A 25,786-nucleotide genomic window follows, 5' to 3' on the forward strand; every position below is an offset into this window, starting at 1 on the left:
AGCTAGTGTTCATTTTCAATGTGATATGTACCTATAATTATAAAAAATATTTTATCATATTATTTTTCAAATGGAATTTAATATCATTACACATTAGTAACCAAACAATTTGAAAATAACTAATAAGTAATACTTAATGCTTATATTATTAATAAATTATTAACTACCAACTATCAATAATCATTCATAGATTGTCCCTTAACATTTATTTGTTGGTTTATTTTTCCATATTATGTTCTAAGTTTTAAGTTCTCCTTCCGGTTTATTTAGAGTACCAGGTAAATCAGATTAAAAAAAAAGCCTAAAAAATCATGGAAGTATCAGAACTACAGTACTTAATGCCCTTCAAATTTAAAATATTAGTGTTTTTTTAATAAAAATCTGTATTCTATTTCTGTTATTAAAAAAACAAACTTTCGTAATAAATAGAAACTCTATAGTAGATTTCATTACTATTTACTTCGGTTGATATAATATTAGAACGATTTTTTGATAGATTTTATTTGTCTGGAGATACAGATTGTTTCATAGTGAATTCAACGGGGGACCGTATTTGCGCAGTAGTACTGATTGGTAAGTTATTTTTATGTATTATTTTTGTAACTATATTTGGTGGTATACATAAATTATTAGCCTACTCTTATAGACTGAAAACTATTTAGGAGCCATGCTGTAAGTTCTGAATATAAAGTACGACTCACATTAAGATACTATGCAGTATTATGCAGTATGCATACGCGTGCGCACGTCCTCTTTCAGTGGAGGCAAGATGGGCTAACCTGAGAAGGTCCAAGAAACTCTGTTCGTCTTTTGATGTGCATATTTTAAAAACTTTTATGACTTCTTCAAAATAAACACTATAATGCTTGATCCTGTTCAATAAACATATTTTAGAGTCCATCTAATTTTTTTTCGAAACCTGGTACTTTTCAACTTTGTTTTAACAACATTTAGTTTTGAGAAGGATGTTACTTTCACCGGTGTACCTTGTTAACGATATGTAACAAAGGAACCTTGTTCCTTTACCGGGCACCCTTTTATTGCAATTTTTTTTTACTTATACAGTTAGTTTGCTATAGTCTATACTGAGTACTGACAACGATGGTGAAGTCAGAATTTGGCAGTCGGACTTAGTTTTGAAATTATGGCCTAATGAAGTTCGCTATTTTGCGATTTTTACTAATTTGCTCATCATTCTGTTTACTAAGCCTATTGCGAATGTTTATGTTATTTTTTTTTTGGAAACTTGTGTACAACAACGAGTTAAGAACGGTGGTGCAATTATAATTAGTTATCTTGGCAATCTAGTGATGCTCGAATTCCCGGGAATATAGCAACGGGAATTTCGCCGATTCCTGGGAATATAATAAGTTTTTGAATATTGATCAATGTTTCAGTGTTAAATTAAACTTATAGTTGTAAATGATACAAATTACAAATATTTTATAGCAAAAAATATTGCTATAAAATATAGGTAGGTAATATAAGTGTATTATAGTGACTCCTCCGGACCTCTCGTGACATTGCTATTTAAACAATATATTTTAAAACTTTGAATAAAATTACTTACTGCAATTTTTCATTTATATTTTTATACTTTTAGATTTAAATTATGAAACGCTTTTGAGTGAACCCGTGTTTATAGATAGAACTATCATAGTTGTAGAATTTTACTGTGCTACTCCCCTACTACCTACCTATGCTTCAACCGAAGAATAGATAAATGCTTCTACCGTGCGCGAAACGCAAATAAAATTAGCTAAAACGCACAAACATTTCATATCAGTCATCATATATTGTAACTGATTAGTCGTTCTTGTTCATATTCCGAATTCTGATTGATAAATTATCTTATGACAATATATGACAAATGAACTTGCCTCCCCCCCCTGATTCGCACGCGTATGAGACTATGCTACCCAAAGGTGGGCAAGTTAATGAAAATAATTAACTCAAGTTAAGTTAAGTTAAGAGGACACAAGATCAATAAGTTAAAAGTTAACAGTTAACAAATTATAAACTTAACTCGATAGGTTAAAAGTTAATATAGAATAAAAAATTAACTTAACTCAGTTTAAAAAAAGTTAATATATATATTTTTTTTAAGTAAATCACATAAAGAGTGAATGTGTCTTTCTAGTTTCTAATTTATAAATTATAAATCAATTTGATTTAACTTTTATCATAATGTGCACTGTATACCCTTTTACTTTTTTATTATTTATTAAATTAAACTATACTCATCTCAAATTAATAATTTCAAATTTCAAAATGTTTTTAACTTATTGGTTTTTTTTTTAATCAACTGAGGATAGCTAAGTTATTTCAACTGTAAATTAAACTAGTTAAGTTCATAAGTTAATTAGAAAACAAACTAACTAGTTAAGTTAAATAGTTAAAAAAAATTAACTTTTTAACTTAACTTTAACTTTTTAACTAGTTAATGCCCACCTTTGATGCTACCTATGCTGGATCAAGTATTGTTGGTGGTATCTGTAGAGACTTTGTGCAATACACAAATCTACTGAAAGCCGTATAGTAAAGCATGTACATATATAGTGTTATTGCTACATTGCGTCCTCAAATGGTCCATTTTACTCACAATGAAATGATATTAAAAAGACAAAATAAGATTTTTGTAATATCACCAAATACACATTGTTATTACTTAGGTATTGATACACTGGACTCTGGACTACATGTACCTACGATTAATATTTGTTTACTTATTTGAGTCATGTTACCGAGTGTGCAGAAACTTAGGCTGCGGTCACAGTGGCACCGACGTCGGTGAAACTCGCCCGATTATTTTAAGTAAAGTAAATATAATACAAGTGGTCTCAGTGCCTCCGGCCGTATCGGCCGATTACGCCGACATCGGTTATCCATCGGACGAAATTCAATTTCGTTTGTTTATATCGGCCGATTCAGTCGACGTAAATTAGTTCAAACACAAATATTATTTTAAAATATTATATTTTCATCATGGACTGCGAGAAATTAATAAGTTTGGTCCATGAAAGAAGGAGCTTATGGGACCATAGCAGTAAATCGTATCATAACAGAGACATCGCAAGACGTCTCTGGGATGAAATCGCTGTATTATTATAAAAAACAAGTAATAAGTACTATTCAAATTTTTAACTATATTATGTAATATAATATAATGTTATTAAGCAGTAAGCTATAATGTAACTATATTTTATTAAATCATTCATTCTTCATTGTATCGTGAAGATGAAAATAAAATAGTAGTTGGTAACTGACAACGAATTTTACGAATTACACACACTAACATTCAGAACCGCCATTTGGGTAGGGGGGGGGGGAGAAGGGCGTGCAAGGGCACCACTAACTAAAAAAATGTTAGCAATTACCATTAATACTGCAATGCGCCGTCATAATTAACTTATACATTAAGATTTCATATACAGATAATATACCTAAATAAAATTTTTTTTTTCAAGCTTTTGTATAATTTTGGTTTATCAGGTTTATTGATCACCTTATTTGCCTTTCTTCAAAATATTAGAGAAATGGATTTAATTGCTTATATGCTTTTAATTCTTTGAATTTCTAACTATTTAAAAATTGCATTAGTCGTTATGAGTTTCAAATGTTTCAATTATAATAATTATAAAAGGGAAGGAAAGAATATTTACATAGGTTTGCATAGGTTACCTACTTTTATGTATATAAATATATTTTTTGGCCTGGTGAAATGTCAAAATTGACTTGCCTAAAAGTTTGCATACCTAGAAAAAAAACTGAAATGACGCCCCTGCATTCATTTACTTCTCACACAGTAACACAGCTCAAATAAATGCCTAAATATTACCCCTTAAAACACGTCATGCTCCAGCCATCTTAATAAAAAATTATCAAAATTTTGATTCGTTTGATTGTAATTAGGCTATTAGCCTATTTCGTTCAGATCATATGAAAAATGTAATATTTTCTTAATATTTATTTTACAATAATAAATAAATTAAACATTTTTAAAAATAGTTTACATGTAGATCTTTAAAATAAAATGTTACTATACTTCAAGTACTTTTAGGCATAAAAAACACATTATGCATTTTGTTAAATACTGTATGCACAAATGTATGCATATTCTGTAATATGTTTTGCATGAAAATACAGACTCTAATCATTATTAATTAGCATTTATAAAACAATTAATTAAGCAATATAGTTTTAAAAGTATGTTCCTACAAATTAATTTGTACAATTTTACTTAAAAAATATAGCATTAAAGCTGTTTGTACATTTTTTTTATTCACTTAATTTATAGTAAATACTATAAAATGTTTAGGTACTCTAAATTACACAAATGGTACAATAGTACAAATGCCAATAGTATTTGATCAACAATTTTTAATTTAATTTATAAATTTGTCTGTCTTATATCGCAGACCAATGTTTAATAGTACATAATCAGAGTATTTGACTCTGACATGAACATATTTTAACTATCAGTGCCATCCTAACCATCAATAACGCAATAGGACAACAATATTTGACGCCCCTCTACCCCCCCCCCCCAAAAAAAAAAAAAAAATATTGACTCGCTTTTTGAGTTAACCTCTTGCCTTCAATATTTTTAATACTTATTCATTAAAGGTTCCTGCTTATTTTTTTTATTATTATTATGTAATCTTATTTATATAATTGTATTTAATTTGTTTTTATGATTTTTTGAAGTTTACTTATATCATTCTGAGTACATTATAGAAAGAAATATATCACTATTTACACATAACAGTATAAACAAATTATAAAAAAATCTTTGTATTCATAAAGTGCATATAATTATGAGTTATTTATAATATATTAACATAAAAAATCAAAGTAAATAATACTTTATATGTTTATAAGAACAACTAATTAATTTTAATAATTATAATTTCTATTTTAAGTCCCAATCATTCTTCTTTTGGACACTTGTAAGTAAAATAAAATACAAAACTAAAAACGTAAATATTAATTACTAAAACGTAACTAATATTATGATTATTACGCCACAGATGTATAACGTTAATAGCTAAGCCTAAATCATATGTTCTACGCTGCTGTGTGTGGTGTGTACAACAGACAAGAGAGAACAGTATAAATTGTATGATGCTCCCTAAATTCATAATACTTAGGAAGCCCTAGGGCAGTTGCCTCATTTGTCCCCTCAAATTAGAATTTGTAAAATTCTATATTTGAGATATTTAACTATACATTGCAATTCGGAGTTTATTTACAATATAAACTTCTAAAAAATAATTGTTATAATATATAAATATTTATTTATATACATTAACTTTTCCGATGGTTAAAAACAATAATATGACAGCATAGCTATTTCAACATTATTTTTAATATTTAATTTATTAACTCAAGTGCCTATTTCATTAATAAAATCTATGTAATATCTCAAGACCGGTTCTGATTACTTGTTTACTCTTTGTTATACATAATATTAAATTAAATAGCTACTCAAAGTGTTTAGGTGATAGTCAATATTAAGTATCTAACTCCATCATATTGTGTTCAATAACTATATAATAGATAAAAAAAATAATTAATAATAAATTTTACAATAAAACAAGCAAAAATAGTACATAAATATACTTTGAAATAAAGATAACTATTAACTTATGAAAGTAAATGGAAATAATATACAAATTCAAAATATAAAATAACATACAATAAAAAAAATTGGAATATGAACTAGGATTATAAAGTTATTCATTACAAAACAATTAAAATAGATACAATAATTGCATTTCACTTCTGTGAATACATTTAAATAATAGAAACTGATAAAAAAAATAATTCAATAAACATTTATTTATGCAAAAAAGAAAAATTTCATGTGAAATTATTCTTTTGATGCACTGGAATAATAGTAATTATCATGGTAAAAATTCAATCATTAAGTTTAAAAGAACTAGTAACACACAGATAGCTATTTATTTTTAAGTATTATTAAAAATAATAATTAACCCTAATCAATAAAGCTTTGCTCCACACACATTTTCACTCGTTTCTCATACTCTCTGCGATTCTCCTTATATAATTGGGCAGCCATAGAATTAGCTGGTGAATTAGGATTTGGATCACTAAGAAGTGATTGTATAGATGTCAAAATAGCAGCTACATCATAAGTGGGACTCCAGCGGTTCTGTAATATATCAAGACAAATGCCTCCATCTGCGTAGACATTTGGATGAAACATTTTTGAAACAAACCTTACTGTTGGTGGCTTGTTAGGATATTCTTCAGTAAATTCTATAGTCAATTTAAATGTGCCATCTTCAAATGGAGTATCATGTGGTCCAAATATCACAGCTTTCCACAGCATGATATTGTTATCAGTTGGTGTGCCACTGATACCGGCTGGTGGATCTTCTTGTAATTTTTTAAAGTCCCGCATTAGTCTACGTCTGGCAGGAGTTGACATGATGAATGGTAACTATTATTATTCAATAAAAACAAACCTGTAGATATAAAATAAGAATTAAGACACAATTTAATAAAATTATACATGTGGGGTTAGGTATGTCATACATTTTTTACATCATATTCATTTGTTAGACATCTTAGATTAAATGGTACATACAAAGAAAGTTAGAAGTATTAACAAATATACAATAAAAATGTTCATCAATGATGCTCTCAAAATGGTTTAATAAGGAACAGAAAAACTCATTACTATGTGGTAATCTTCCCAAAATAATAATAGAATATATTATATTAGCGTCAGTAAATATTATTTTATTATTCCTAATATTTAAAAAAATTGAATTTTTATTTATAAAAGTATATTTATTTTTCTTAATCTTTGAGCCGTGACATCACAGACTTCTTCGGCATTAATAATAATTTTTCCCAGATAGTCAACATTATTAATCAATTGAGATGGTTCTAAGAAATGATGTTAATTTAGCAAAATAATAAGTCACCAATATAAGTCCTTACTTCAGTGATAGTGTTCATACATGAAAATTTTATCCCAGTAGTTGATGTAGACACTGGCATGGTGCATACTGTTTTAAATAATTTACTGGTGAATACGTAATGATTATATAAATGTACGCATATAAGGCTATTTTACTAGGAAATTTATAATTTTCTATCAGTTTTGTCTGCCTAATTTTAGTTCAGAAATAGTGGTTTGAATTTTATACCTAGCTGAATCGAGGTAAAATGTAACAAGTTTTTCAAACGATTGATAAAATAAATACTAAATAGTTAATGAATAAAAAATAATTAATCAACTATCACAAAATGTTTATAATTTGTTACTCACAGAAAGCCCATGAAAGGTTCTATCCCCCCACACATGAGAAAGCCCAATTTGTCATGTACACTTAATAACAAGAAATAAGATATTGATGGCTTGAAAATTACCAAAAAAAAAATGCTTTCATTAATGATCTAAAAAGGAAAAATTATACAAATGATTTTAAAACAACACCTACCTCGTTTTAAAATTATAAAAATTATAAGTTATTAAATTCAAAATACTTTTTATTTATCAAACACTTTAATAAAAATTAAACAGTAATTAAAAATGATTATTATGTGTAACTGTGTAAGTGCATCACATATTTTTAAATCAAGTCAAATAATATTAAACACTAAAATTAATATAGCTTGGATGTAAAATATGTAGGTCGTAGGTAGTAAAATAAAAACAAACAGTTAAAATATTTGAATTGTTTTTTTCATTTCTTGTATTTCATGAAACTAAATATAAATAAAATAACACATACTTGTAGATTATATCTTCAAAAATAAAAAATCAAATATTATAATTTTCAGATATTTTACTTGGCCTGGCAATAGAATATAATTTAACTATTAAGAAGTGCTGAGCAATGAAAATGTTAAAATTTGTGAGTACTGAATCACTGGCTACTGACAACAGATCCCTCCCTTAATTAATATGTCTATCAAAAAACTATGTCAGTTCAGTTGCATTTATTGGATTTTAACGATTTAATTTATAAATATAATTAGGGATTGGAAGTTATGACTACTTCATTTTTGTTTTGAAACGACTTAGGTAAAGCTTTCCTAGCAAACAATGTATTTTTTAATTTTAATTTTTTGCTATTTACCTATATTTAATTTTACAATTAAAATTATACAGGTTAGGTTAAATATTTATATATTTTTAAAAATACAAAAAATATTGTTATACTCTTACATAAAGCTAGACTTATAAGTAGAGCCTGCATTTATATGCATTCAATGTGTCAAGTACAATGCAAGTGTGAAAAGAAAAACTAAAATGTTGTATTTAATATGCAATTATATGCACTATATTATACATTATAAAATGTGATTTTAAAAAAAACCACATTTTTACGCCAAGGAAGTAAGTACTAAATATTCTATAAGAAACAAAAAAAAATATTTAAACAATTGAAATATTCTAATACTTTAAAAATCAAAATGCAATATTTTAAAATCTCCATTTTTTTATATTAAAGATTGTTTGAAATACAATGTCTAAGACTCTCTGAAAATTTACAAAAACCACAATCAAAATAAAAAAATAAAAATCTGTAAATATTATAGATAATTTAAAATTTTTTTTTTCTCGTATCATACACGGGTGTGTTCGTGTTTGGCAGAATTTTTATTGGGCACCCGTAGGTTTCTGCCATGCCTGGTTGGGAGATGGCGGCACTTGTTCTCCGATCACCGTGACTTGTCTGGAGAAAAATGCCGCCCGGTGGCCGAGGATCAAACCGCGACCGCTGCGTCGCAGCGGACGTGTCAGACCACTCGGTCACCTCGTCCCCCAATTTTAAATTATAAGACTTAAACTCAGAAACTAACAGAAGACTTAAAAACAACAAAAATTTTTTTAAACTTTCAGAATACTTAATAAATTAAATTAATAATAACAAACCTTGTTTAAATATTTTAAGAATTAACAATCATTACTTCAAGACTTTTTAGTATAATATTTAAAATTAAAATATGTACAACGCACTTGACTTGATAATACACCACTGATCTACTAATTGTAAATACAATTTTGACGAGATTATAAGTCTCAAACCATCGAATTATGAAAGAAGCCAAAGTATGTTTAGTTTTTAGCATTTTGACTTTTTTTTTTAAAACAAATAATAATAGTAACTAATAATAATAATAATAATAACTAATAATAGGTGACTACTTAGTTTCTTCAAACAAGGTTTTAAAACATAAGGATGACACGAACGCACGATGCCATTATGGAATTTACAAAATGATAACAAGTTTCAACATAGTAAACTGGAACACATGTGTATATCATTTACTGTTGTACAATATTCTTCTAGGAGACACTGTCAATGATTTTTTTCTTCTGTAAAATTACTAAAATATATTTACCTTAAATTAAATTAGCTAATTTATTAAAATCCATTTAATATGCATGTCATATGTATTTATAAACTAATATGCAATAATCCTCCAAGTATGCAAAATATGCAAAATCAAAATTGGTTTTTGAATTTTGTGTAATATAAACTGTAGACATTTCTAACCCCCGTTGACGTGCATACACTAAATACAAACATGCAAATAGATATAATTTTGGGCTCTACTTATAAGTAATATTAATTTTGTCGTACTTTATTACTTTTGTAAACATCTGATTTATAAAATGAAATCAATAACAATTATTTTGAAATAGTAGGTATTACCTATCTACCTATTTAAGTATTTTTTACCATTTTTAGGTCACATTAGTGCTTTTTTCAGGTCATTTTTTAGGTTATCAACTCCTGTATGTCTTCTCTATTTTATAAACTAAACTTAAAAAGTAAATGTACCTCCATACAAGTTATTTAAGAAACAAAAAATTCATTTATAACTAAAACTACAAAACAAAATGTACCTACCTATATTCTGAATCTGTGAAACATTGTTCATAACTATAGAAAATGTCTCAACTATTGACTAACTTCCAATACCTGAATTTATATAAGCACCTACCAAATGGTACACCCTTTGGTACAATACATTAAGATTATTTTAATATTTTTTACTAATACCATTTACATTTTACGCACTCTATGTATACTTATGTTAAATGAAATTGCAATGTAAAGATAACATTAGTTCAATCAGTGGTCTCGCTGTGGTCACGATTGCTTGGGGCTACAGTAAACAATTGTAGGTAATAATACCATATAGCAGAGATGAACAAAAAAAATTAGATAGAGATAAAAAAATTGAGCTTGAAATCAATCAACACTATTGCGCTACAATATAATATGAATATTATTCAATCATAAAAATTAAATATGATTATCAATTACAAAATTATATTAAATTAATGACCGTATAGGATGACCTCAAAAGTGATGATAGTATTGTAAGTTGAATTATAGTTGTTGTGTGAGAGTATTTATTATGACACGTTATCAGACAATCCATTAGATCAGCAATAATAACTAGCTCTCCTCCGCTATACTATAGATGCATCAAATATATTACTCAGGTCTCAGAATACAAAAAAGAAAACAATCAGAATGTTATCTTATCCCATCACTGCCCTGATAATTAAGATTTTCAAGAAGAAAAATTTGATATGTGTGCGTATCACTTGTATACTGCACGTGCAACTTCTTGAACACTGAAAATTGACCCGATAAGTACCGATACACTCCAATTTGTTTATTGAACATCTTGAATGCGTTTGAAAGTGTTGACCGGAAGGCCATTAAAAATCGTTAACTGGACGAAAATAACAACTTCAGCGGGGAAACGGATTGGGCCACTGCGACCGTCGTGAAACGCAAAACAGCTTAAATGAAACATATTATTAGGTATTCAGACTTACCGACGACGGCAGCCACTTCAAAAGTGCGAACGGCTCTCGAGTTTAGAAGACTGGTCGGTGACCAGTGGACGGCGGTGGTAGTCGAAGAGCCCGGGCACAGATATAGATAATTATAATTTTTTTTTTATAGGTATTATTGTTACCTATTACTTGTACATTTTTTATTAATAATCGCTTACTAATGTCGAATATCTGTGGTGCCCGGTCAGCCCACGGACTCGAAAGTTGAACGGCGGGATCGTCGTTACTCGTTATCTGCGTGTGTAACAAACACTGAAACGCAATTGTACGTTTTATCACCGACACCAAAATGCACGGAATCAGACGTGTTCGATGTGTTGTTATTGCAGGCGAGATGACGTTATCGTCGTTGTTCGGTTGTCGCGATTGTTAGCACTGCACTATCGTATCGATTTCGCAACACGGCACACGCGATTATTGTTATTATTGTTCTCGTACTTTCTACTCGTCTCCCCTCCGCCGGACAACAGTGTTTCGCCGGCCGCGGCTTGGCTCCACGGCTCCACTGGACAGTAGACAGTAGACACTAGACAGTCGCCACTTCGCCGAAAGTCCGTCACTGGCTGGCGGCTCCTTTTTTTTCTTTTTTTTTTTCCTAGAGACTTCATTACCGTTCGGCATTTGCTGTTTAGTACTGTCTACTACAATAGAACAATGCATTATTGTACGTTGTAATACGTCGTACACACCTATAGGTACCTAGTCACCGAAGACTGAAGAGCGAAGAAGACTGAACCACAACCGCCACTGCTTCGTTTAGGCACCTAGTACTAGTCTGGTACGAAATCCGAAAATTAATTAATACCTCCTATATCTTCATTAGTGGGCGATTAGATACTGATGTGTCGATGCGATATATTAAACCATACCTACCTACGTCTCTAAATATTTCACCGATAAAACCGTAATCGATATCAATCACACCTGCCTTTACAAATCAGTTTTGTTTGATTTATCTATATTTATTTATTCCTAATTACGTCTATGCATAATTATACATAGTTCAATAAATGATAAACTCTATTGACGCTACACACAAATATTGAGCCATCTCTCATAATTTAAATTTTATAATTTTATTAATCATAAACAATTGTATTTCTTATGTTATTATATCCATGGGTATTGTAGTATATCTACCTATATACATAATATAATAATTTGATGATTATATTCTCAAAGTAATAGTTTTTAAATGTAATCTGTCGCAAATAAAATGATTGAATTGGCTATTCAATATAGAGTAAAAATTTAATTTCTAAAAAATACCGATTGTGGCTAGTGCAGTATCTTAAAACACAATGGTGAAAGACTGTACAAATTGCAATTAATGATACTTTTGATGATACCTGCTAGATTATAGACATTACAATGCAAGAGAATTTGAAAAAAAAACCTTCAGTTCATTAAAAATTTTATAATTTTCAAACATGATTCTGTTTTGCTCACAAACGTGTTTAATTTATACATTCTAGTGGAGTAGTTTACAATAAATGTATGATGGTGGACAAGAAGAAATCCAATCAGCAGAATCCTGAGCCCTCCAGAAACTACAAAAATGAATTGAGCTTACTATCTGAGGAGAAAGCGAATGACGTAGTAGAAAGATCACTAAAAATATATGTAAGTAGGCGTTAGCTGTGTGAATAATACTAATTTTGTATTGAATATTGAGTAATTTTGTATCAAACTAAAATCTAAAATTTTTTTTTTCAATTTGAGGATAATCTGTTGTTTAATCCCAAACAAAAGTTTTAAGTCAGGTAAGTGGACGTCTCTTTGCTGTACAGTAGGTTACAAGTGGGTCGCTGTAATGGGTGGTTCTAAATTTGAATTCAATGGTATAAAATCATTGCATACAAAAAACGATTCTGAGCTAAGACAGTTTGTCAGCCTATAATATTACTTAATAATTTTACTAATCTTAGTTAATTTACTTAGAACATTATTTGATGATCATTGTCATGATTGAAGTAATTTGTTTTACTGTTCAGCATTAGTACTAAAATAGATTAAATCCATTTTCGCCAAAAAAATTACATTATCAAAGACATAGCGTGTATAAAATATAATAATATTCTTTAAAAATAACAAGTGCCCACAAATATATATTTAAACTAACAAAATAACTTCAATTATTATTCTTGATTATTTCAAAATATGCAATTGCATCCAAATTTAAAAATAAGATAACTGTATAAAAAAACTTAATTTATTTATTTTTGGAAATTTTAGCTATAGAATTACCTACTTACGTGGAACTTTGTTTTAAATTTTGAATCTTTAGCTGTAAAATTTTAAAATCTTATGAATTTTTAACTACAAAATAATTTATACATTTTCAATTTGGTGAATTTTGTCAACATTTAAACTTTAAATCCCTTAAAAAAAATTGTGCATATGTTTTGTAATATTTTTCAACTTTTGTTGTAACAATATATCAGAAACCCCTTCAGAAACCTTGTATTAAATTTTCAAGCTTTTTGACTCAAAAAATACAATTGAATTGACATTTGTAGAAAAAAAACTAAAAATGTCTGGAAAACAGTTCAACAAATGTATACAGAGTGTAACAGAAGGACCTGACAAGTGAAAATGAAAAATTGATACTATTTAAATGTATGAAAAAATAATGAAAATTATATATATGATAAATAATGTCCTCTAAAACAATTAAAAATAATTTGAAAAAATTGATTACATTTTGAATAAATTTACTCAAAAAAGATTTGAAATTAAAAAAAAAATTAACTATTTGACTTAAAGCGTTTGTAACATTAACATTTTTTTGTAAAAATTAAATTTACAAGTTGACTAGTTTGAAATTTCCAAAAAAATTAAAATGTAATCTTTTTTCAGTGCCTACTAAAAAATAAAAAATAATGTTCTATACTTGCAATTATAAGGTATGCTGGCAAATGTGTTAGAAAACCAATTGACTTAGCTATTTTTTTTCAAATTAAAGAATTAATTTTATTAATTACTCATTTCATAGTAAAATTAAATAATTTTGTACCACAATAGTTGGTTACCTTTCAATTTAATTGATCTGTAATCACCTCTTTGGTTTGCTGAAGTATTATTACATTTTAAAAGTTCGAGGTTCAGTATTATGTATTTCAGATCAATTAAAGTAATATTGCTACTTAACCAGGACTTTGTACCAGAATCATTTATTTGGGTTTCAGGCGCTGGGTGCTAAATTACATTTGAACACTGGAATAACGAATCAAAAAAAATGTTTGGATGTTAATAACTGTAATTATTATTTATATGTATAGTAGTTCAGAAAAAACCTAAAAAAATATTAAAAGAGTTTACATGATGTAAATATATTGCACAAGAAAGAAATTTCATTAATATCTTCAAAATACTAAGTTCGCCCCCCCCCCCCCAAAAAAAAAAATTAAATTAAAATGAAATGTACATAGGTACTTCTATCTTAATTCTTACCTGCTTAATTTTTTTTAAACTATTTATAAAATACAAATGTTTTTAGTTTTGTGTTAACCAGAATGTTCTATTTGGTTTTGTTTAATTCTGGTGCTCGGAGAAAAAAACATTGTTTTTTGTTTTATGAGTTTCAGGTGTTTGATTTTTACGGGTTCTTGGGGATTTTATGTATTAATTATATATTATTTATTAAGGTCCTTAACAAGTTACCCACTCTCTAAGTGTTAATTGTTCAAGATGAATAGTTATCTCACAATAAATTGTTACAGTTTCAACATCCAATAAAAAAGAATACAAGGAAAGAAAAATTGCTATATTTTAATACCTATCTAAACTAAACTAAACTAAAATGCAAACTTCAATTGTATTTTAAAAATTTATATGAACTAACAAAAAGCAATGCAAAACTTAAATGTTGATAGTAAATATTTTTTCTTATTGAACGAAAGTTCCTTTTTAATAAATTGTATTTATACGTGTTATATTAAATAATAGGTATATAGTAAATTAATAGTTATCTTAAATTCATTGCTGGTACTATTAATTACAAAAGAGTGAACTCAAAGTATGAGAATAATAATTAAATTTTTAATATAATTTATTTACAATCTGTGCAGTTTATAAACAATAAGTAAGTCTCTGGGCCTCCACACGAGTATGTCTCAGTGAGGCCCAGTAATCTCTTAGATTTAAATTTAAATAAAAATATTAAATAAAAATAAAAAAAATAAAAAATTTATTTGATTTATAATGATTGTGAATATATTATTTTCCAGTATGTTGTAGAAACTTTAAGAATTACGGATTCATTTGAATGCAAAATCAATGAATTTATCGAAGCTCATATGTTTATCATAGATCAAGAAGTTCAATATTTTTTAAAAAAACCCAAACCTAACGAAGATGAACGTACTGTTGAGTCTATATATTCTGGAATGGCAGGAATTGCTTTGTTATACAATTTTTATGCTAACAAAACACAAAACAATAATAAAACTGTGGAGGTTTGTTTGGCCAGTTAAATAATAATATTTGATAAATGTTTTAAATTGTCACTACTTATATTCTTCAAATTAATTTTCTACTTTACTAGAATTGAATGATAGTAACATTCTTTACAAAGATATTGCAATGCTATAATATTAAAATATTTTTGAAATCTTGTATTTTATATTATTAATTATTCCCCAATTGTTTTTTTATTCAAGTTCTCCAGTTTTATCTGGACCTTTAGTTTTTTAATATAATTAACTTATATTAAGTTCATAGATTTGATAAAATTACAATTTACAGGGTGATCCGAGGAGTATGCACACCCCACTTTTTTCTTTAATAATGAAGTTTTTCAAAATTTGATTTTTGGAATCTTTATATATACTTAAAGACCATATTTTCATATTCTTGAGATTTTTGTGCCACCTAAGGAGTGTCCATGGTAATACGAACCTTTGTTTTTCAAATGAGAACACCACTTGTTTTCTTTAAATTATTTAGATTATAATTTTTTTGAGAATTTTGATGCATCGAAATCAAAATTCGAACAAGTGGTTCCCCAGTTATTGGACAATTTGTACTAAGGATAATAGTCCATTATAGGGATATGATTATACAGTTGTACACATGGAATAAGAAAAACAACTAAATAAATCAAGAAGGATTTTACTTGCTATTTACCTAACTGTTTGACTAAATAAATATAAAATGACGTATTATTTTATATTATGTGTATAAACTATAGATAACAACGTATACTGTATAAACATATCCTTCTTCCCTATTATAAACTATATTATCCTTAGCACAAAATGTGTAATAACTAGAAAACTACTCGTTCAAATTTTGATTTCAATACATCAAAATTCTCAAAAAAATTATCCACTAAATGGGGTTCCCATTTGAAAAACAAAAGTTATCTCCACAGGACACTCCTTAAGTGGTACAAAAAATCTCAAGAATATGGAAGTCTGGTCTTTGAGTACATTTAAAGATTCCAATAATCAGATTTTGAAAAACTTCATTATTAAAGAAAAAAAGTGGGGTGAGCATACTTGTTGGATCACTCGGTATATTTGGATATTATAGCCTTTGTTTGCAGTACTTTATGATTTAATATGGTTTAAAATAATGTAAAGGGAACTAATAGACTAATTCTTATTATCATTTACTTCTCTTATACTAAAACCTGCTTTTGCGAGTATGAGAATCATAAATTATGTATGTAATAAGTTTACAGTATTTACCTATAATTTAGAAAACTGACAGCTTTGAGCTTAGGTGGATTTGATAAAATGGTTGTCTTGTATTTGTAATGTTTGTGGTGGTTTTTTAACACAATAAGCTTTTCTTATTTAGATTAGATTATATTGTAAGGCATTGTTTAAAATGTATCTAGCTCTTATATGTCTATTGTGTATATTATATTTATAGGCTAAAATGATAATCGAAAAATGTTTGTCAGTATTAGATGAAAAATCTGATAGTGTAACATATTTAACTGGGAAATCAGGTATATTTGTAACAGCTACTGAAATTTATCGAGATCTTGGTGATATTAAAAATGCAAAAAAAATGATTGAAAAGTATTTATCAAACTATTTATCATATTTCATAAATTTACATAATTTTAATATATTTGTTTGTTGTTTTTTCTTTGTTTTAAATAGAGTTGTGGATCTATTGCCATCAGCATTAAATAAAAAAATGCCCGATGTATTACTTTATGGGCGAGCTGGATATCTATACTCTTTACTATTACTTAAAAAGCTGGGATGGGAGGACCCAGACAGAGATAAATTGATACGCAAGGTAACAAATCAAAAGTGTAATGAATTTTTTTATTTTGTTATTTAATTGTTATAAATTATATGAACATAACAGGTAGTGACTTCAATTTTTAACAACGGTATACAGACATGTGATAAAGATAAACCAAGAAGAACTTCTCTCATGTACAAATGTCACAACAAAAAATACTTAGGGGCAGCTCAAGGTTTATCGGGTGTTCTACATTGCCTTTTACTAGTATGTTTTGATTAAACACCTACGTATAGTCTTGTAAAATATACTTAATAAATGTATTCAAGTACATATAAAGCTACTTAATTTGAAAAATATTTAAAATTTGTATTTGTATTTTCAAATACTTTCAAATTTTCCACAAATTAGATTTATTATGTACCCATCTGTTTTTTTTTTTGTCAAGGGTTTTTTGTTGGGTATAAATTGCATAAAAAATATATATTTTATACATTCTTTTTTCATTATTATTTTATGCTATTGAAAATAAAAAATATATGAACTAAAAAAAAAAGTATTCAATTTTAAATACAGATAGTATGAAAAAGCAATATGATTTTTTTTCCAAAAATATTAGAAACACATATTTGAGTGCTTAAAAAGTGTTAAAATACTTTTACTCAAGTACTTTACAAGACTCCCTACGTTTTATCTTGCTATTATGGAATTAATTATGTTTGTAATTTTTTTTTTATTGTTCTGCATTATTACTAAACATTTTAAAATTTGTATTATTTAATATTTTTTAAGGCTAAAAGTTATCTAACAAAAAGTGAACTGGACGATCTTATTAAGCCAGCTCTCGACTATTTATTGACACTGAGGTATAAATCTGGGAATTTACCATCTTCTCTATGTAATGATCCTGATCGTTTAGTTCAGTGGTGTCACGGTGCTTCAGGTGTCTCACATACTTATGCACTAGCTTATAAAGTAAGAAATATTTAAATTTCTTTATTGTGACAGATCACTTATACTTATTACACTATGATGTATGCATAGACCGTATACTTTCTAAATTAAAAATAGAAAACAAAAAAATTTACTTTTCAGATTGAATTATTAGCATGCTAATCCCATTTATATGTTATATTTAAACAAATATTCAAATTCTGCTTTTTGGAATTTTCAAGTTTAGTTAAAGAAAATATTTTCACAGCACTTAAGTAGTAGTCCTAATATATACATGGCCATTTATAACTTCTCTTTAGACGCTTATAAAAACAAAAATATTTTTAAATCCTTTTATAAGATTATTATGTTTAAACAATATCTATTAAAAATCATTCATATAATAGGGTGTAAATTGAATAAATAAAAATTATATTTTAGATTCTGAGCAGATCAATGAGTGTATTGATTTTATAATTATAAGTGCTTTTTTTTTTTTGTCTATGTTTATGATAAGTAATCGAAATGATGCCTTCATCGTCTGTATCTTTTCGGGTGGGAAAGTGATTCTAGTTTATGCATTCAGGAACAAATAAAAAATTGTTGGACATTGAGTTATTCTTCAATTTCTTATCAAACATCATCTTATTTTCTTGTAATTAAAAAACGAAAAACAGTAGATATTTGAAATGTACACAAAATGTTTATTGTTTAAAGTTTTTTTCTATAAATGTCAATACAATTTTATTTGTTTGGTCTAAAAGAATGAAAATTTAATACAGTGATCCTGATATATTGTTACAATATCAGTTGAAATATATTAAAAATATATAGGCACATTATTGTTTTATAAGCATTTAAAGTTCAATTTTATCAACATTTATTCAAAATTTACAAATCATTTTATACAATTAGTTTTCAAAATATTCAATTTTTATAGCTAAAGATTTAAAACAAAGTTGCATGTAAGTAGTTGATTTTTCTGTAGAAAAAAATATATCAGCACAATTTTCTTTTATATGTGTTTTATGTTTAAATTTGGACAAAATTACATATTAAATAACCAAGAATAATGATTTCAGTTATTTAGTTCTTATTTAAAAATATTATTTAGTAGGTACTTGAAACTATAAGAGTATATTATTATATTCCATTCACACAATGTAATTTTTCGGCAAAAATGAATTTAACTTACTGTAAGAGTAATGCCTAATAGTAAAATAAATTACTTCAATCACAATAGTATCATCATATGTACTAAGTAATATTATATTCTGACCGACCATCTCTGCTCAGAATTGTTTTATCTATATAATGATTTTAAAACATTAAATTAACACCATCCATTACAATGGCCCACTTTGTAACCTACTGTATAGCAGAGCTACATCGACCTCCCCACTCCAACTATTATTTTAATAGGCTAGGCCTTTTTTAACATTATCTTTGAACTATGTACAATTTTAAATTATTAAAATGATAATAGTATGTTCAATATATATGTGGATAAATAAACAATAGCAAAATATAAATATTGATAAACTAAACATTATTTGAATAATCATAAATATAAACAAAAATTCTAAATCTACTTTGTCATTAGTAGGGTTTAGGATGCTTAAAACCTAAAAAACTTTTAAAAAATGCCCAATAATGAAAAAAGGTTACCTTTTAACAATGAAATACGTTATCATAAAGTTTTAACTTTCAAAATTATTGTGTTATCCTGTTATATATTGTATTATCTGCTTTTGATATTTCACTTTTTATTTATTTCTAAAAAAAGAAACAAATTTAACAGTAAATTAAATCAATTTGAATATTATTTTTGGTTAATAGTTGCATATTTACCAGTGTTGTGGTATATCACTTTTAAAAAGTAAATATATTACTTATTTGTTACTCAAATAAAATTTTTATGAAATTACTTTACTATTCAAATATAAAAGTAATAACCACCTTAATTTCTCGTTACAAAAAAAAAACACTTATTTTTTTAATTTTTAAGCAATTTATTGTCATTTTATATGCATCTTAACTAAAAATACTCTATTTAAAATGGTATAATTTAAAAAATATTAGATACGAATACAAGATACGGCCAAACAACTGTCAACTGGTAGACTAACTTTAAATACGCAATAACAATTAGCAGCTCCCACTGCGTTATTAAATATTATACACAATTTAAATCATAATAATTGTCTAAAATTAATAATAACTCATAACAATAAACCGTTTCTTATTGATTGTCAAATGACTATAGTAATTTATAATGCTGTAATGTAAATATTTTAAATTTATCATTTATCAATTATCAGTATATATTTTGTACAAATCAGAAAAATAATGTTATATTCTAATGTAAATTGTAAAATTAGTAAATACTGCATATACTGCAATTATATTACTACCAGCCAAGTGTCAAAAGTGTTTAGGTATAGTTTACAGAAATCATTAATCAATAGTTAATAGGAACATGTAAATGTTAAAAACTTCCCAGTCCATGCTAGATATTCATAGAAAACGTTTTGTGTACTTATTGTCGTATTTATAAAGAAATCGAGTAAAATACTTTACCTATAACTTTACTTGTAATTTATGGTATAAGTAGACATGTAAAAATGATTAGAAACTGTATTGTGGTGACTTTTAGTATTAAGAACAATCAATTACTTTTAAAAAAATTGTTACACACTCCTTATAAAACATGTCAAAACTGTGGTTCGCTATACTATAGAAATTATTTATCAAAAGTTATTTCCATTACATTTTTGTTACTTGCAAATAATCCTATTGAAATTACGTCACAGGTTACAAAGTAACACCATTACTGTAAAGTGTTACTTTTCTTACATTACTACCCAACACTAAAAGGTACTACCTAATTTGATTTGAATAATGAAAATCTTTTTTTAGTTTTTCAAATAAGACTTTGTTAGTTCTCAGATGAAATACTTTTTTCATCATCTACAGAAGCATGTTGAAATTTATACATTTATTAGTTTGCTTTTTATTAAAAACTCAATTTTTCAATTATTTATTTATTTATATTTATTGTTTTATAATTATTATATGTATTTATTCTTATTAATCCCTAAAATAATAAAAATGATATACTACTACTTTTTCTATGCCATATAAAACAAAGTTATAACTTGTTTGAAATGTGGATGACTAAAAAAAAGGTATGAAAAAGTCCTAACTATAGTCATAAGTCTTCTTAGCAGTTCATTTGATAACTAATTAGTGGTAATATACACATATTATATATTATAGATACTTCAATTGATTTTATAATATAAAATATGTTGAAAGTATGTTTTATTGTAAATTAAAAAATCATAAATTACTTATAAATGATTCAGCTCTGATAGCTTTTGATAGACTGTAATAGTATTTACATTTGAATAACAAGTTATATTTGCAAATAAGGTTTTTCTAGACGAGAAGTACCTTAATGCGGCAGTACAATATGCTGATATTGTATGGCAACGTGGTTTATTGACTAAAGGATATGGACTGTGTCATGGCGTTAGTGGAAATTCTTATACATTTATATCATTGTTCCAATTAACTCGAGTAAGTTGATTAAAATACTATGATAAATTATATACTGTTCTAGATATGTTATATATGTATAAGGTCAATAATGTACGCATGATCTATTGATAATAGGAACATTGTCAACCAACAAATATCATTGAATCATGGTTTTATTTTTACTTTAAAGCTTAAATAGATATGATGAATACAGTAATGCTGTGTAAACCTTTGTCGCCTATTGGAGTCAGGACTCCCAACACAGAAATTAAAATATTAAATAAGCAAGGCTGGGTATTAATGAGTTAAAAAGTTTATTTTATTTTAACTTTTTAACTCGATAGCTACTTTTGAGTTTTGGTTAGTTCTGTCTTACTACTTCTAACTTAACTTCATTGTTTTTTAAATTAACGTTCAATCACTAAATGAAATTTTGATTTCAAGAAGTTGATCAAATTTACTATGTTTTCAACTTTATTTAGTACATTTTTATTTTGTGTTTATGTTATAAAAATATTTCAGGTAATGTTTCTAGTGAATTGTTATTTTTTAGTGATAAAATCTTCAATGTAGTTCTATGTAGAAATATGCTATAATACTACATATTTTTAAGTTGGAAAAAATTGGAAGCTAGTTTTATAAACAATTCATTATTTCTTGAATTCTATTAATAAATTTTGTAGAAATGATTGCTTTATCTAATGATTTTATCCACATTTTTGTCCATGCTTTTTTAATCTAAAATTATAATAGACATTTACTATCAATATTGTAATGAGTATGTTCTGAATTCTAATTATTTTTTGAATATGTTATCTGTATATAGGCCTTACAACTATTGTACTGTACTAAGTGAACTTCTAAAATTACGTGATATTAGACCTACAGACCACAATCAGGCTGTTTATTTATGATTTACCCATAGGTACTATATTTTTGACATAACTAACTATGAAGTTATATTCAACTAGATGATATATGTTGAATTTGGTTCAATAGAAGGGAATGTGTCTATTATTTCAACTTAATTAGCAAATCTAATATTTATTCAATATTTATTAGCATTAATAAATATTATTTTTTACAGAAAACTAAATATTTATATCGAGCTGCAAGATTTGTTGATTGGTGCTTAACAACCAACCGTCAAAATAAAATACCTGACAACCCATATTCAATGTTTGAAGGTATTTTATATTTACAAAAAATGTTACTTATTTCTTAACCTTTTTAATTGTTTTTAAGAAAATATCTATGTAACTAAAAAAATGTTTTATTTTATATTTACTTTAATTTAATGTTATTGAACATATATGACACTTGAGTTAATAGAAGTTTATTGAGGAAACTTTTCTTTGGAAAACCATACACTTTCTAGACTAAAGAAACTAAGCTATTAGTTTTGGAATTCTTGTTCATGGTATTATTCTTTTTCATGGAATCCCCTGCATACAATCTGTTGACATAAATAAAACTACATAAAGGAATAGTCAATTTATCGTTGTACATAAATGTCAAACTATTTCCATTGCTATCTTTCTTACAACTATCGTTTGTCCTTTAGAGTTCAAAATTATACATTTTCTAGTCAAAAATTGAAACACCCAAGTTTCATTTATTATCTAAACATTTATTGTACTACCAAATGTTTAACAGTTGTTGTGCTATTAAATTGTTGTGAAATGAAAATTCTTCATATTATAATATAAAAATGCTTGTATCTCAGAATAATATAGGTGGGTACAGTGCTATAAAATTGTTAACATTTTTTTATTATTCATGCAGGTGTTTCTGGTGTTACATATGCTCTAATGGATGTGCAAGATCCCTTAGCAGCCAATTTACCAGGATTCTAATTTTTCAACTATTGCAGATTACTCATCTTTTTACGAAACAATTTTCTAGTCTATACAAGTTGCCTGTACAAATTGGAGCTTAATAATTAACAATTTTATTTATACACGTTTTAATATTATTTAGATACAATTTATAATATATATATACTAAAAGGTAGTCACTCAACTACACATTTAAAACTGATAGTTTTCCTATTTTAAAATTTTTATTCTTCATGTGTGCAATGTTTTTACTTTTCAAAACATTTTTTTAATGCATAGTTGATGGTGTTTTTGATATCCTTTTAAGAATACTTAAATTAATAATATTAATGAACAATGGTTCATTAATAAATAAAACATTTTTATTGAGACTGGTGAATTACTATAGTTAAATAGTAGATTTAAATGTAGCAACAACTTCAAACTCTTTAACTCACTTTAGTTCTCAAATTAAAACATTAATGTCATACATTGATTATTGAGACTTGAATATGTTTAATGGTTGGGGTTAGGATGTTTATGCACTAAAAAATAAATAAATATGCACTTATGGAAATGGAAAATATGCATTAAATACTTTAATATTTTAATTATTTTGTTTAAATTAAAGATGTTAAAAAAATTAATAAATGTATTGATTACAATTATAAATTATAATAAATGTCTTAATAAAAAGAGTTGCAGTAAACAACAATAGTTTTTTTTAACCAGTTGTACTCAATCTTTTTAAGCGACCCAATTTAGCCCCAAAAATGTGTCATGACACATGGTTTATTTACAAAATTACAAATTAGTTCTACCTACTTAATACTTTAATAATTTATGTTTTAACAGTTTTAAAATCATACATTACTTAGAATCTATATAATTCTAAACACCTCACTACCCACAGTTTAAGAAACGCTGTTTTAAATGGTTGACTTGTATGTGGAAGTGTATCTCAGAATATCAATGTAGGGTTAATAAATAAACAATCATTTTTATGTAATCAGATATTACAAATACAGATTCAATTTAAGTTAATTTTTTTTTCTTCGTATTTTTTATTAAAAACCAGAAAATAACAAAAGTATCATGGTACTGTTAAGCTAAATTTCGAAAAATATGTAAATACATGCAAAATAAAATGTTGGTATTTGAATCTAGACTATAAAAAATGTTTATCATATAATACATGCAATAGGACAATTAAGAAAAAGAACATGCAAAATCATAAAGATCCTAACCCTAATAATGGTATTTATAATTTAATTTTAACTTATTTTTTATAATACATTTTAACAAATAAAATGTATATTTTAAAGTTGTTAAGGATTAGAGCTCTAATAGATGAATACAAATAAACGAATACAAAAATATACATAAATACCCAATAAACATGTTCATAGGGAAAACTTTGGGTCAGGCCAGTTTGGCCATGGCCTGACCTAATACTAACTGAACAACATACTGACTTAATGAAATTTAAATTTAAATAAAAAACTTATTTTGTGATTAGATTTTTTTTTAACATTTATCATTTGTTCTGTCTTAATAACATTTTTAGTTTCGGCCATGCAAATGTTATGTTATTTTTTTTTTCAAATGACTTGAACAGACCTGTATTAAATAAGTGCAACTATTATTTTTAATCTAACTGAAGTATAATGGAGGATCAAAATTAAAATAAAACTTTATTCAAATTACTTTGTTAGAACCATTAACTTTTATGATTTATTTAATAAATAAAATTGTTAAATTAATTATTCCTATTATTTTAATGTGTTGAAATTATATACTAATACACAAAACAAACTATTTAGTGCCATAATATTGTAACTAATAAATTATATATATTTTTTTGTTTATTTAATTATACTTACCTATAAAAATAAATTCATATTTTTAATTGTATTTATAGAAAATTTTTTTTTTAATGTTTAGGTTTTAATTGAAAAATGTTTATGTCATAAATCATATTTTATTATCGTACATTTAAGTTTATTTCATTGTCAATAAACTCTTATCAATATTAATATATTTTTTTAATGATTTCAAGGTCATTATATTATAGTTAAAAAGCTGAATATGAATTATTTACCTTATTATTGTTTGTATTTTGAAGTTTTTTGTCAGTGAACCAATTCAGTAGAGTAGTCATTATGTATAATAAATATAAAAGTGAATGTAGTTTTGTAGAATTCAATTTTTCAAATTAAGTTTGAAGAATTACTGAAAGTATACTTTATTTTATTCTGTTTGCATTTGGTTTAACTATTTCGATTTTAGATGTTTTTAAATTTTTTTTTTTTCTATGAACTATAATTTAGGGGTGAAATTCCAATCTTTACTATTGCCAAAATTAACAAAATTGAGTTAGATATCTATTCTTATAAAAAAAAACATCGATAAATATTGATTA

The 25,786-nt window shown here is 26.3% G+C and overlaps 2 protein-coding genes across 3 annotated transcripts; one reads left to right on the forward strand and one right to left on the reverse strand.

Annotated features, from left to right (window-relative positions):
* Nucleotides 1-5,346: 5,346 nt before the first annotated feature.
* On the reverse strand, nucleotides 5,347-11,118 carry LOC111038846 (ubiquitin-conjugating enzyme E2-17 kDa-like). 2 transcript variants are annotated; one of them, XM_022322096.1, is made up of 2 exons: nucleotides 10,844-11,118; nucleotides 5,347-6,491 (listed from the first exon to the last, which is right to left on the reverse strand). In XM_022322096.1, exon 2 carries the CDS (start codon nucleotides 6,452-6,454, stop codon nucleotides 5,999-6,001), a length of 456 nt encoding a protein of 151 aa, XP_022177788.1. In that variant the 5' UTR covers nucleotides 6,455-6,491; nucleotides 10,844-11,118; the 3' UTR covers nucleotides 5,347-5,998. The 2 variants fall into 2 exon arrangements, with proteins under 2 accessions (XP_022177788.1, XP_022177789.1); XM_022322097.1 differs by lacking the exon at nucleotides 10,844-11,118 and adding an exon at nucleotides 9,900-10,270.
* A 221-nt stretch (nucleotides 11,119-11,339) lies between these two features.
* LOC111038845 (lanC-like protein 2) lies at nucleotides 11,340-25,178 on the forward strand. The gene is made up of 10 exons (XM_022322095.1): nucleotides 11,340-11,642; nucleotides 12,340-12,487; nucleotides 15,094-15,321; nucleotides 16,745-16,896; nucleotides 16,981-17,122; nucleotides 17,195-17,338; nucleotides 17,864-18,046; nucleotides 21,440-21,586; nucleotides 22,635-22,734; nucleotides 23,333-25,178. The coding sequence occupies exons 2-10, from the start codon at nucleotides 12,362-12,364 to the stop codon at nucleotides 23,401-23,403; spliced, it is 1,293 nt and encodes a 430-aa protein (XP_022177787.1). The 5' UTR covers nucleotides 11,340-11,642; nucleotides 12,340-12,361; the 3' UTR covers nucleotides 23,404-25,178.
* The last annotated feature ends 608 nt before the right edge of the window (nucleotides 25,179-25,786 follow it).

Source organism: Myzus persicae, unplaced genomic scaffold, assembly GCF_001856785.1.
Source record: "Myzus persicae strain clone G006 unplaced genomic scaffold, MPER_G0061.0, whole genome shotgun sequence".
Taxonomy (NCBI): domain Eukaryota; kingdom Metazoa; phylum Arthropoda; class Insecta; order Hemiptera; family Aphididae; genus Myzus; species Myzus persicae.

Bases quoted from the DNA above. Each gene is read 5' to 3' on its own strand.
- LOC111038846 (XM_022322096.1), bottom strand. From the start codon at position 6,454: ATGTCAACTCCTGCCAGACGTAGACTAATGCGGGACTTTAAAAAATTA.
- LOC111038845 (XM_022322095.1), top strand. From the start codon at position 12,362: ATGATGGTGGACAAGAAGAAATCCAATCAGCAGAATCCTGAGCCCTCC. The intron at 15,322-16,744 runs GTTTGTTTGGCC...TTATATTTATAG, and splicing joins ACAATAATAAAACTGTGGAG to GCTAAAATGATAATCGAAAA. The intron at 17,123-17,194 runs GTAACAAATCAA...TGAACATAACAG, and splicing joins GAGATAAATTGATACGCAAG to GTAGTGACTTCAATTTTTAA.